General features: G+C 42.5%; 1 protein-coding gene across 1 annotated transcript in view; it reads right to left on the bottom strand.

Annotated features, from left to right (window-relative positions):
- Positions 1 to 12,755, bottom strand: part of LOC141050968 (uncharacterized) — a 162,417-nt gene that overhangs the window by 130,124 nt on the left and 19,538 nt on the right. Inside the window, exons 3-5 of the mRNA XM_073547730.1 lie at positions 10,281 to 10,425; positions 9,974 to 10,153; positions 9,768 to 9,891 (exon numbers count right to left, since the gene is read on the bottom strand). Of these exons, the coding sequence (XP_073403831.1) occupies positions 9,768 to 9,891; positions 9,974 to 10,153; positions 10,281 to 10,358 (382 nt within the window). The 5' untranslated portion in view covers positions 10,359 to 10,425. The remainder of the gene's footprint in view (positions 1 to 9,767; positions 9,892 to 9,973; positions 10,154 to 10,280; positions 10,426 to 12,755) is intronic.

Raw genomic sequence — 12,755 nt, 5'->3', positions numbered from 1 at the left:
ATATTTGTTGTGACCGCCCTTTGTCTTCAAAATAGCATTCAAGCATCAGTTCTTCAAGATACACTTGCTTAATGTTTTTGAAGGAACTCGACAGGGAAGTTGCTCTAAACATTATTGAGCACTAACCACAGATCTTTTGTAGATTTAGCTTGTGAATATCCTTGTGAATATCCTTTTGTCTCTTCATGTAATCCCAGACAGACTCGATGATGTTGAGATCAGGGCTCTGATTGGCCATATCATCACTTCCAGGACTCCATGTTCTTCTTCTGAAGATAGTTCTTAAGGACATTGGTTGGAGGTTTGGAGCTATTGTCCTGCTGCAGAATAAATCTGGAGCCAATCAGATGCCTCCCTGATGGTATTACATGATGGATAAGTATCCGTCTGTTTTTCTCAGCTTTGAGAACATCGTAAATCTTGATCAAATTCACAACTCCATGCACTGAAATGCGGTCTCAAAAATGCAATAAACCTCCATCGTGCTTCACTGTTGCATTCTCAGATACTCAACAAGATATGATTTCTTAGAAAAACATTTCCCACTTTCCCTGTGTGAATTCTATGATGTCCAACAAGATCTGAATCCTGGTTAAATGAAACCAGTCAAGTCAGATGATGCTATTTCCCTGGAGATATAGAGCTATTCTACAGGTAAACAGTGTGAGAAAGATGCCCGGATTCCGCATTAAAAGCAACTGTAGCTACGTCAGTTCCCCTGTATGACTGAATGCCGGTGGCTCCCGGGAGAATAATTTTCTATCAGGAGCCATGCTTTCAATGCTGAAGCCAGGTAACTTTCAAATTCCCTTTCCCTGCCGATTAACCCTATATCTGCAGGTAAATAGCTATCCAACATGAACTTTAAAACATTTAAAACATTTCTCACATTCTGAACATTGAAGTGGCTTCTACTTTCTGTGAATTCTCTTATGTTTAGAAAGATCTGAAGTTCGGGTAAAACGCTTTCCACATTCTGAACATAAGTATGGCTTCTCCCCTGTGTGAATCCTGTGATGTTTAACAAGATCTGATGTCTGATTAAAACATTTCCCACATTCTGAACATGAAAATGGCTTCTCACCTGTGTGAATTCTCTGATGTTTTATAAGATCTGATTTCTGAGAACAACATTTCCCACAATGTGAACATGAAAATGGCTTTTCCCCTGTATGAGTTCTTTCATGTCTAAGAAGCTTTGATTTATGGCTAAAATATTTCCCACATTCTGAACATAAAAATCGCTTCTCCCCTGTGTGACTTCTCTGATGTTTAATAAGATAGAATTTATATTCAAAACATTTCCCACATTCTAAACATGAAAATCGTTTCTCCATTTTGTGAGCACTTTGATTTTCAAAATCCCTTTCGAGGCTTATATTTTGCATAACAAAAGATGAATCAGAAGTTAGGAGCTGTTGAAAGCGATCAGGTGTTAGATCTTTGGTGCGAAAGGATGGAAGCATATCGGTGGTAATAGCATGCTCTTCATACATATCTGGTGTGATACTATTATCATCTTCTTTAAAATCTGAAAATATCAGAAGTTCCTCTGAGCTCCTGGCACAGTCATCTGCCAAAAAAAAAATACAAACAAATTTAATGGGAACTGTCATGGGGAAAAACGCTATTAACCTGCAAATATGGTGTTAATCTGCAGGTTAATAGCCTTCTGAACCTGCTTAGCACCGCATTGCAGGTAGGAAATTAACTTTATTCTTTTCAGTAATATTCCGGTGTCAGACCGAAATCGGAACACTACTGGTGAGGAATAAAGTTAATTTCCTCCCGGCAGCGTAGCTCTAAGTGCTGCTGCTGGGCAGGTTCAGAACGCTATTAACCTGCAGATTAACCTCATATCTGCAGGTTAATAGCATTTTTTCACGTGACAAGTTCCCATTAATATTTTTCAATAATAGTTCCTTGAAATTATATTAATTTTAATCCGTGATTGCACATTTTATAACATAACATTTATGAACAAATTGCAGTAAAACTCAGTCATCAATTGACTAAGACAGAGGTGGTAACAGTAGACGTCAAAGAAGCTAATAGATTATGATGTTAGTCACCAAGTTGAGCTCTATCTGTTTTCACTTCTCTGTTGAAGTCAGTAAGTCCATGTTTATTGCCAGCTCATGCAAATCAGCGCACAGGCGCCACTCATACCGGCAGCATTACTGCGTCTCTGAAGCCAGGTGTGCGCTTCCCGGCTTCAGATAGGCGCACTGCGCTTGTCTGGAAGCTCAGAAGATGGTTGTCATGGTTAGGACATGGTTAATGTCCTGTTCTCACAGGGCTAACTTTTGCTGGCCTCTCTTTCGATCTGGGAGGGGTATTTATACTCACTCCAGACTAGCATTCTCTGTCAGCTATACTGTTATTCTGGCTGTGTGTCTGACCGACCCCCCTGGTGTGCATGTATTCTGCATTGCTTGCTTGATTCCCGTGTATGACCCGGCCTGTTCTCTCACTCTGTACTCCGTCTCTCGTTTTGGTACTATTGTCTTCTCCGGTTCTGACCTCCTGGCTTTGCTATTGTTACTCCGTTGCAGTTTGTCCCTACTGTACCGTTCATTGCCCGTTCTGGTTTTCTGATCTATTGCTACGTCCTGACTATTCGCTCTGTCTAACCCTTTGGTACTGTCCTGCTATTTCGTGCTTTGACCCGGTTTGATCTGTCTCTGGAGTTTCCCTGCAGCTCCTAGCTCTGTGGAGCTTAGGTCACGCCCCCAGCAGTCACGTGCTTCAGGTCCTGGAGTATGCATCGTCACCGCCCGCTCCACAGGTATCTTTGAGCACTGTTTTTGTACTCAGGACACGCGCACTGGCTGAGTGAGCAAGTGCAGTGCGGTGTTCCTGACAATGGCTACTGGTCATTCGCAGTGCGTCTCTGAAGCCAGATGTACACTTCCCAGCCGCATTAGCGCACACTGCACACGTCCAGACAATGACTTCTGGTCATGCGCAGCGCTAGTCTCTTAAGCTGGAAACCATATAGCCAGCTTCAGAGACACAGGGACTCTGCCGGAATAAGCAGCGCTCATGTGCAGATTTGCAAGAGCTGGCGATGTGGCAGGCTCGTGCAAATTATGTTATCACGCCTACAGGGGAGTGATAACATGGAAAGAAAGCTGACTAATTTGGCAACTAATGCCATATCAAATAGTCAAAGCCTTCATTAGCATAGGAAAAGCAGAGGTTATAAATCCTTTTTTAAAGCATTTATTTGACTGAATTACGTTACACAGGGCTGGTTAGGGTGGGAGTGTAATCAAACATAGCTGCATGCTGCTGGATTGGAGGGCGTGGGGGACCTGACAGGTTCCCTTTAAATTAATGCACACATGCAAAAATATACAAACATATACATAAACAATGCCTCAGCTGCACTGCAATAATGAAAACAAGAACTCCACTTTTGCTATAAACGTAGGGTACTTAGCGTTTTTTGATAAAAGGGTGCAAAATAAAATAAACCATGGTTTTAGAGTAAGTGTAGGGCTAGATTTGCATATGTCTTTTTCTATTTATTTATATTTATTTTTAATATAAGTGAATACAAAAATATGAGGTGTGGACAAAAAATACAAAAAAAAGGAGTTCTTTATATTGATGACAAAAAAATGGAAACATTGTCCTCCGTCATGAGTTTACAAACATGTGGGCACCAGGGGATCTGAAAAAGAATTTGCAGCAGTGTCCTCTGCAAGCCATGATTTCTAGTCCCATGTTATTTGGTCGATCCCTTTTCTTATTCTACATAAAATATGCTCTTCAACATTGAAATTGCAATACCAAAAAGGAAAGGTTGTTTAGTTGTGGAAATCACAGGATGGATAGCCATGTTACTAATATGCAAATGATGAAAAAATGTAAACTAAATTTTTGAAACATTTCGATTTATTCAATATAGAGTAAGAGCGCCAAGTACAGAAATCCCTGCACTTACACTACATGGCAGCTATCTGTTAGGCGTCGGATTTCTGTCGCTGCACAGAGAGAATCCCGAGCCTTGCTTCCGGCGGTCTCCCATTCCTCTCCAGCCACAGAGGAGGTTGCTCAGCAAACTTGTCGGTTCCAGACCAGCTACGTGGGTTTGCTTGCTGCTGCCACACTTGGCACATCTATGGCAATGCATGCTGCTCAGCAGCGAGATTCTCCAGGGACTAAGTCCTCATGTCAGGCCACTGAGCATGCCCGTGGAGTGATCTCCCATTGGAGATCGAAGGTCATGTGCTCAGGTCCTGCTCGTGTTCGGATTGGCCCACCCGAGAAGCCAGGAAGGTCCCGGACGCTCGCGACTATAAAAGGTTTGCATGGCCGCTCGGCCATGCGCTAGGATAGACTGCATTTACAGACTATGTGGAGTGAGTGATGTATGCACGTATGAATGTCTCTGGTGAATGACTCATTATGAAACCCCTACCCTTGGTACGCATGTGTTGTGCAGCCTAGCCTGCTAGCGCCCTGGCTTAGGCGTAGGTAGGTCAGAGTTTGAGTCAGGCATTAGTCCTCACCAGTGACTCGGCACGCCTCAGTGCACGTGCTCCACACTGCATAGCCAGCGCTCAATGGGCCTAGAGGGACTCTAACCCCGTGTCCTTGGGGTAGAGTTCTGTGGCCGTACACTGTGCGCTCTTTTGGCCGGGCTCTGTGAGCTAAACAGGCTCCGGCATCTACGTTCAGCGGTCGCGCGGCTCTGTGAATTAACAGAGTTCGCTCTTGTTCACATTGGGTGACGTAACCCACGTGTGACTGTTTTCACACTGCTTAATTCTTCCGCCATTATCTAGCAGCAGTGTACCACCTCTGCACGGTGGACCCCGGGCTGCGAACGCACCTACTACTATTTCATAATCTGGTGCTTTCCGCCAGCCCTAACACTACCAATGAGGCAATTAATGGCTGCCTGAGGAATAGTCTACCATGCTGAATGCACTTGGGCAAAGCATCAAGATCCATTTGTGGCAGCTGACTTTGTAAGTGCCGATCACTAACAAGGGAGACAAGTCCGGAGACGCAACACGCCGTGGCTGTAAGTTCAGGCCACGGTGGCAGCTAATAGTAGCACGAGCAACATACAGTGGGGAAAAAAGTATTTAGTCAGTCAGCAATAGTGCAAGTTCCACCACTTAAAAAGATGAGAGGCGTCTGTAATTTACATCATAGGTAGACCTCAACTATGGGAGACAAACTGAGAAAAAAAAATCCAGAAAATCACATTGTCTGTTTTTTTTTTCATTTTATTTGCATATTATGGTGGAAAATAAGTATTTGGTCAGAAACAAAATTTCATCTCAATACTTTGTGATATATCCTTTGTTGGCAATGACAGAGGTCAAACGTTTTCTGTAAGTCTTCACAAGGTTGCCACACACTGTTGTTGGTATGTTGGCCCATTCCTCCATGCAGATCTCCTCTAGAGCAGTGATGTTTTTGGCTTTTCGCTTGGCAACACGGACTTTCAACTCCCTCCAAAGGTTTTCTATAGGGTTGAAATCTGGAGACTGGCTAGGCCACTCCAGGACCTTGAAATGCTTCTTACGAAGCCACTCCTTTGTTGCCCTGGCGGTGTGCTTTGGATCATTGTCATGTTGAAAGACCCAGCCACGTTTCATCTTCAATGCCCTTGCTGATGGAAGGAGGTTTGCACTCAAAATCTCACGATACATGGCCCCATTCATTCTTTCATGTACCCGGATCAGTCGTCCTGGCCCCTTTGCAGAGAAACAGCCCCAAAGCATGATGTTTCCACCACCATGCTTTACAGTAGGTATGGTGTTTGATGGATGCAACTCAGTATTCTTTTTCATCCAAACACGACAAGTTGTGGTTCTACCAAACAGTTCCAGTTTGGTTTCATCAGACCATAGGACATTCTCCCAAAACTCCTCTGGATCATCCAAATGCTCTCTAGCAAACTTCAGACGGGCCCGGACATGTACAGGCTTAAGCAGTGGGACACGTCTGGCACTGCAGGATCTGAGTCCATGGTGGCGTAGTGTGTTACTTATGGTAGGCCTTGTTACATTGGTCCCAGCTCTCTGAAGTTCATTCACTAGGTCCCCCCGCGTGGTTCTGGGATTTTTGCTCACCGTTCTTGTGATCATTCTGACCCCACGGGGTGGGATTTTGCGTGGAGCACCAGATCGAGGGAGATTATCAGTGGTCTTGTATGTCTTCCATTTTCTAATTATTGCTCCCACAGTTGATTTCTTCACTCCAAGCTGGTTGGCTATTGCAGATTCAGTCTTCCCAGCCTGGTGCAGGGCTACAATTTTGTTTCTGGTGTCCTTTGACAGCTCTTTGGTCTTCACCATAGTGGAGTTTGGAGTCAGACTGTTTGAGGGTGTGCACAGGTGTCTTTTTATACTGATAACAAGTTTAAACAGGTGCCATTACTACAGGTAATGAGTGGAGGAAAGAGGAGACTCTTAAAGAAGAAGTTACAGGTCTGTTAGAGCCAGAAATCTTGATTGCTTGTTTCTGACCAAATACTTATTTTCCACCATAATATGCAAATAAAATGAAAAAAAACAGACAATGTGATTTTCTGGATTTTTTTTTCTCAGTTTGTCTCCCATAGTTGAGGTCTACCTATGATGTAAATTACAGACGCCTCTCATCTTTTTAAGTGGTGGAACTTGCACTATTGCTGACTGACTAAATACTTTTTTTCCCCACTGTATAGCCTGGCGCTGTTGTGTTGAAAAAAAATGGTCCTGAAACACTTTAGAGAAATGGTTGCACCTCTGGTTCCACAACAAAATCAATATGACACTAGAATGAGAAATAGAGCGGTCTGGCTACCATACATTATTCCACCTCACACCATAATCCGGGGAGTAGGATCAGTGTAATGTTCCTTTCTAAATGCCTCTTCATGGTGCTTTCCACGTGGTCTTCATACCAATCTCTGGCTATCATTGTCTCCAAGATATAAGCAGGACTTACTTCTGAAAAGGATAGATCTCCATTCCAGCCTCTATTGCCTTTCTGCTGTGTGACATGAAAGTCTTTGAGGGCAGTGGAATGAGATCAATGGAACATATGAAACTGAACATCTGGCTCGTAGCACAATGTTGTGCAAACACCTTCCAATGGTTTGTCTAGACACCGATTGACGCTTGAAGGCTTCTCATGTCACACCCAAATTCACTTGCACTACAAAATACCAGAAGTTTGCCTCTGCGCATCTCTTGCTGTTATACCAGTTTGTTGTTGGCATCCCAACCACAGGTATTTCCTTCTGATATATTTGATGCCATGCTTGGTAATCACTAGAATGATGATTTTTTTTTTTCTACTTACATGCATGCATTGTTTTGTTTTGTTTTTGGCTAGGATACCATTTTTATATAAGGGTTAAGTTGAAAAATTGTGACTATGTGGCTTCTACAACCTCTGTGTTGAACACAGTACATATAAAACGACTAAAAGAGTTAGCAGGAAAGTCAACGACTGAGCATGTCTGATGGCTCATGTCTATAGCTCTGATATCTCTTCTCTTGAACGATCTAAGTTAATTCATGACCAAATCAAAGCTAAAAATTATGTAGGCCAAAAAAGATTATACAGGAAAAATATATATCTATGTACCTTGTTAGTCAGCAGATAGAAGAATACTGAAATTTGAGAGTCCTCAGTGGTTGATACCTTTTATTGGCTAACTGAAAAGATGGTAACAAATAGCAGCTTTCAAGACTACTCAGGTCTTTTCATCAGGCATAGAATAACACAAAATCTCAAGAGTCACATATTTATACGCATAGGAATAATGCAATGCATAAGACAAGTGACATGAAGCAGAACTATTAGTATGGGAGAGGGAGAAACAGCTGTAGCCATAAATATTGGTACAGATCATAAATAAGAAGTGTGAAAGTTTTACTGTCCATGGTTGCGATGCCCCAAAATGGTCTGAGGAGCACATTCCTTAGTTGATGTCTTTCTACATCTGGTGTTGGAATTATTATCAAGGCGTCAGAAATTTCCACAAGATCTCTCACGTGTGCAATACTAAGGAAATCCTGCAAACCTGAGCTGTTGGGGGGCATAAGGACTGAAGTTTGGGAAACACTGATCTAAACCTTCTTGGAAGTGGAGGTTTTATCAGTTGGTGTTGGGCCTTTCTGTTTAAAAACAAGTATGGGAAGAAAGTGTGCCTTTTTTGCCTTTTCCTCCTTGCTGATCGGAAACTGTTTGGATGTGAAGACACCAAGTGAATAGGCATGTTACTCATTATCTATTTAAGCTAACTATATTAGGGTCATAGCGTAAATCTTAAGCAATTTTAATGGTCCTGTTTCTCTACAATATTCCGTTGCAGTCAAGAATATTAACGCAGAGTTTTATTTTTTTTTTTTAACTGTGTGAAATTTCTCCCCAAAATCTTGATGAACTGTTGCTACCTATTCTTGATTCTCCATGTACCCATAGCACTGTAGACTTTGTAACAGATATACCGTCCCATTTGATTGTACAGTTATTCAGGAGTCTGTTCTTACAGTTGCCCATCTGTATTTAAATCTGAGGTTGCACAGTAACATGTTTGCGCGATGTGAAGATTGTGATGTCACACGTGACATTGCAATTCATGAAAGTCCATGGGGTCACCCTTTTGATCTGATATGAAAACATAAAAAGCCTGTTGAATTTTTGGGCTGCTTTCTTGCAGCCAAATGTGCAGCTCCAAAGTAGTTAGCAAGTAGCAAGTATGTTGCACAAATGTTTTCCTGTTTAATGATCATGTGACGCGTCCCCATAAAGCACCATAATTTGTGAGCATGAATTAACATTGCATATTGTCTGTAACAGAAGTGCATAGTTGGCGTCATGGTTCTGAAGGGTGCTCCATGGATTGTTGTACATCAGTATGAATTCCTGCACAACCGATCGCCAACGTCTAAGTTAGCCAAGTCAATTGGTTTCTGCCTGGAGACAAGGGTTCTCAAGACATATCAAGCGGGTCAATCTGGTGAGCTGCATTTCAACATATTGGTGTATTCCCAATTCTTTTCATGTATCTCACTAATTCTCAATTGTTTGTTCAGAAGTCCCTCTGTTACTTCAGAGCATTGCCAGAACAGAGATGTACCACACGTTTTTAATATGTTGTGAAAAAAAATCTTCATGTCAATTTTGACCAATGAATTTTTCCTCAAAAAATTGCTTTGTGTTTCAGATTCTTTTTACAGTAAATTCCATGAACATACATTAAACAATTCACTACAATATTGGAGTAGCCAATGAATGAGTAGAAAATGTTACTCCTCTCTACGTTTAGTTACTACTCACCTAGGCGGAAATCTGGAAGAATCTCTTCCTTCCACGGCTCATCACCCCTCACATACGTCCCTGTAGCATTAATATGGGGAAGATATTCACCCTGAAACAAATATAAAAGTCACAGAAAGATGCAGAAGTCACATCTATGATCAGCTCTAATCCTGCCATCTCCACCGTTCTCATTATACCAGTATAAAATATATAATACTGGTGGATAACACAAGACTGAGCACAAGACCTTCACAGCCGTCTACACATCATAGGAGAGATCTAATGACACCTTCTCTCCATCTACCTGATGATCCTGAGGAAGAATGGAACTTTCTTGTTTACATTCTTGTGAAAGAAGAGGACGGGGACATCTCTCTGATGTTGTCCTCTCGCTGGATAGAACTGGAGGAAACACATACAGGGACTGAATTCATTCTTTACATACAGATAATTATAGGCCGTGTGTATTTAGTCCTGTCTATTACCTGGTGGTGTGAGGGGCTGGGGAACCTCCATCATGATGTCCTTGTACAGATCTTTGTGTCCTTCTAAATATTCCCACTCCTCCATGGAGAAATAGACGGCGACATCCTGACACCTTATAGGAACCTGACACATACAATGATACCGTCATCCCCCGATCCCTCCATAGTGTTACTGTATAATGTCCCAGCATTCCCAGCAGTGTCACCTCTCCAGTCAGCAGCTCAATCATCTTATAGGTGAGTTCTAGGATCTTCTGGTCATCGATGTCCTCATGTATCAAGGGGTGATTTGGAGGTCTTGTGATTGGGCTCAGGGGTCTTCCCCATCCCTCAGACACAGGGGCCTGACAGCGATCACTAGAGGTCTTCTTCACTACTGTGTAATCCTGGTTATGGAGAGACACATTAATAAATCTCACTACAGACATTTCCAGAGTCCTCACCTCTCCAGTTCTGTCCATCTGTTATAGATAGGTAAGAATGATGTAATGTGACGTCATCAGAATCTCTCACCTCTCCAGTAAGCCAGAACAGAATCTCTAGGGTGAGGTGTAATATCCTCTCAGCCACATTGTCCCTGTCTCTATACATCCTTGATGGGTCAATGAGTAAAATTCTCTTATATAGAAGATCTCCAGTGAGAGGATCCGATATTGACCTGAATGGGGAGAAGATGACAATGTACCATCATAAAGATGCCATGTAATAATGCAATTACTAGAGATAATAAGGAGAAATATATAAAGAGGTCTACCTGAACTGTTACCAATATTGGAAGCTAAAGAGGAAGGATTAACAGTTAAAACGTGATAAGTGTCTCTACTCTGGACCTTTTGTCCATTCCAGTCACAATGAAAGCTCCCTACGGCTATAATGCCTAGCTTCCCCTGCTTAAGAGCAAGATGTTACAGTTTACCAATTATGTAAAGATGGATCTTTCACCAGTTTTAGCATGGAATAGATGCTGCAGAGCTGAATAAAGCATAGCTTTTATTCTCTAATTTCTCCCCTCCATTGCAGAGATATTAGCTTGCAAAGTATAGGTTATAATCAATACTCCCAAGGGGGCATTACCAGAGATTCTTGTCTGCAGGCATGTACTTTTCCCTTGTATGACGACGACCAATCATAGCAGCAGGTTTCATACAAGGCAAAAAAAAACAAGCCCAAAGAAGGTCAGAAGAACATACTTTCTCCTGGGAGAATTTTAATGACAGACAGTCTTGATCTCTGCAGACAGCATAGAGCAGAGCTGATTTTGATTACACACACTTTAACCCCTTCCTGACATCCGACGTACTATCCCGTCCATGGGACCCGGGCCCCTATGCCCATGGACGGGATAGTACGTCTACCGCGATAAGCGGCGCCCACGTGGTGAGCGCCGCTAATCGCGGCCGGGTGTCAGCTGATTATCACAGCTGACACCCGGCACAATGTGTCAGCGGCGGTCACGGACCGCCCCCGACACGTTAACCCCTTGCACACCGGGATCAAACATGATCGCGGTGTACCGGGGGTTAAAGGGAAGCATCGGCAGGGAGGGGGCTCCCTCCGTGCTTCCCTGAGCCCCCCACGGCAGCGCAATGTGCAGCGCTGCTGCGGGGGGCTCCTTTCCTGCAGGCCCCCGAATCCAAGATGGCGACGGGGGCCTTCGGGGGCCTGCAGGAAGCTGGCTTCCTCAGTGCCTGCAAAGCGCAGGCATGAGGAAGCCTTCTGGACTGCCTGTGACAGATCGCTGATCTGTCACAGTGATCTGTGATGTGACAGAACAGCGATCTGTCACAGGACAGTGATGTCCCACCTGGGACTATGTAATAAAGTTAAAAAAAAATTAAAAAAAGTGTTAAAATAATTTTAAAAAAAATCGCCAAATAAATTAGAAAAAATAAAAAATATTCCCCAAATAAATCTATTTTTTGGAAATAAAAAAAAAATAATAAAATAAAAGTACACATATTAGGTATCGCCGCGTCCGTAACGACCCGCCCTATAAAACTGTCCCATTAGTTAACCCCTTTAGCGAACCCCTTAAAAAATAAAAATAAAAAACAAAGCAAAAAATAATGATTTATTATCATACTGCCGAACATAAAGTGCAATAACGCGCGATCAAAAAGACGCATATAAATATCCATGGTACCGCTGAAAACGGCATCTTGTCCCGCAAAAAACGAGCCGCCAAACAGCATCATCAGCGAAAAAATAAAAAAGTTATAGCTCGCAGAATAAAGCGATGCAAAAATAATTATTTTTTATATAAAATAGTTTTCATTGCATAAAAACGACAAAACATAAAAAAAGACCTAAATGAGGTATCGCTGTAACCATACTGACCCGAAGAATAAAAACGCTTTATCAATTTTACCGTACGCGGAACGGTGTATACGCACCCCCCCAAAAGAAATTCATGAAACGCTGGTTTTTGTTCATTCTGCGTCCCAAAAATCGGAATAAAAAGCGATCAAAAAAGTCACGTGCCCGAAAATGGTACCAATAAAAACGTCATCTCGTCCCGCAAAAAATAAGACCTCACATGACTCGGTGGGTCAAAATACGGAAAAATTATAGCTCTCAATATGTGGTGATGCAAAAACTATTTTTACAATAAAAAGTGTCTTTTAGCGTGCGACAGCTGCCAAACATAAAAACCGCCATAAATAGTAAATCAAACCCCCCGTTATCACCCCCTTAGTTAGGGAAAAATAATAAAATAAAAAAAATGTATTTATTTCCATTTTTCCATTAGGGTTAGGGTTAGGGCTAGGGTTAGGTCCAGGGCTAGGGCTAGGGTTAGGGCTGAGATTAGGGTTAGGGGTTCGGGTTGGAGTTAGAATTGGGGGTTTCCACTGTTTGGGCACATCAGGGGCTCTCCAAATGCAACATGGCGTCTGATCTCAATTCCAGCCAATTCTGAGTAGAAAAAATCAAATGGTGCTCCTTCCCTTCCAAGCTCTGCCATGCGCCCAAACAGTGTTTTACCCCCAC

Source organism: Dendrobates tinctorius, unplaced genomic scaffold, assembly GCF_039654945.1.
Source record: "Dendrobates tinctorius isolate UK_male_01 unplaced genomic scaffold, ASM3965494v1 ptg000155l, whole genome shotgun sequence".
Taxonomy (NCBI): Eukaryota; Metazoa; Chordata; class Amphibia; order Anura; family Dendrobatidae; genus Dendrobates; species Dendrobates tinctorius.
Note: the sequence above shows the minus strand (reverse complement) of the source record. Positions and strands in the feature narration are given on the sequence as shown.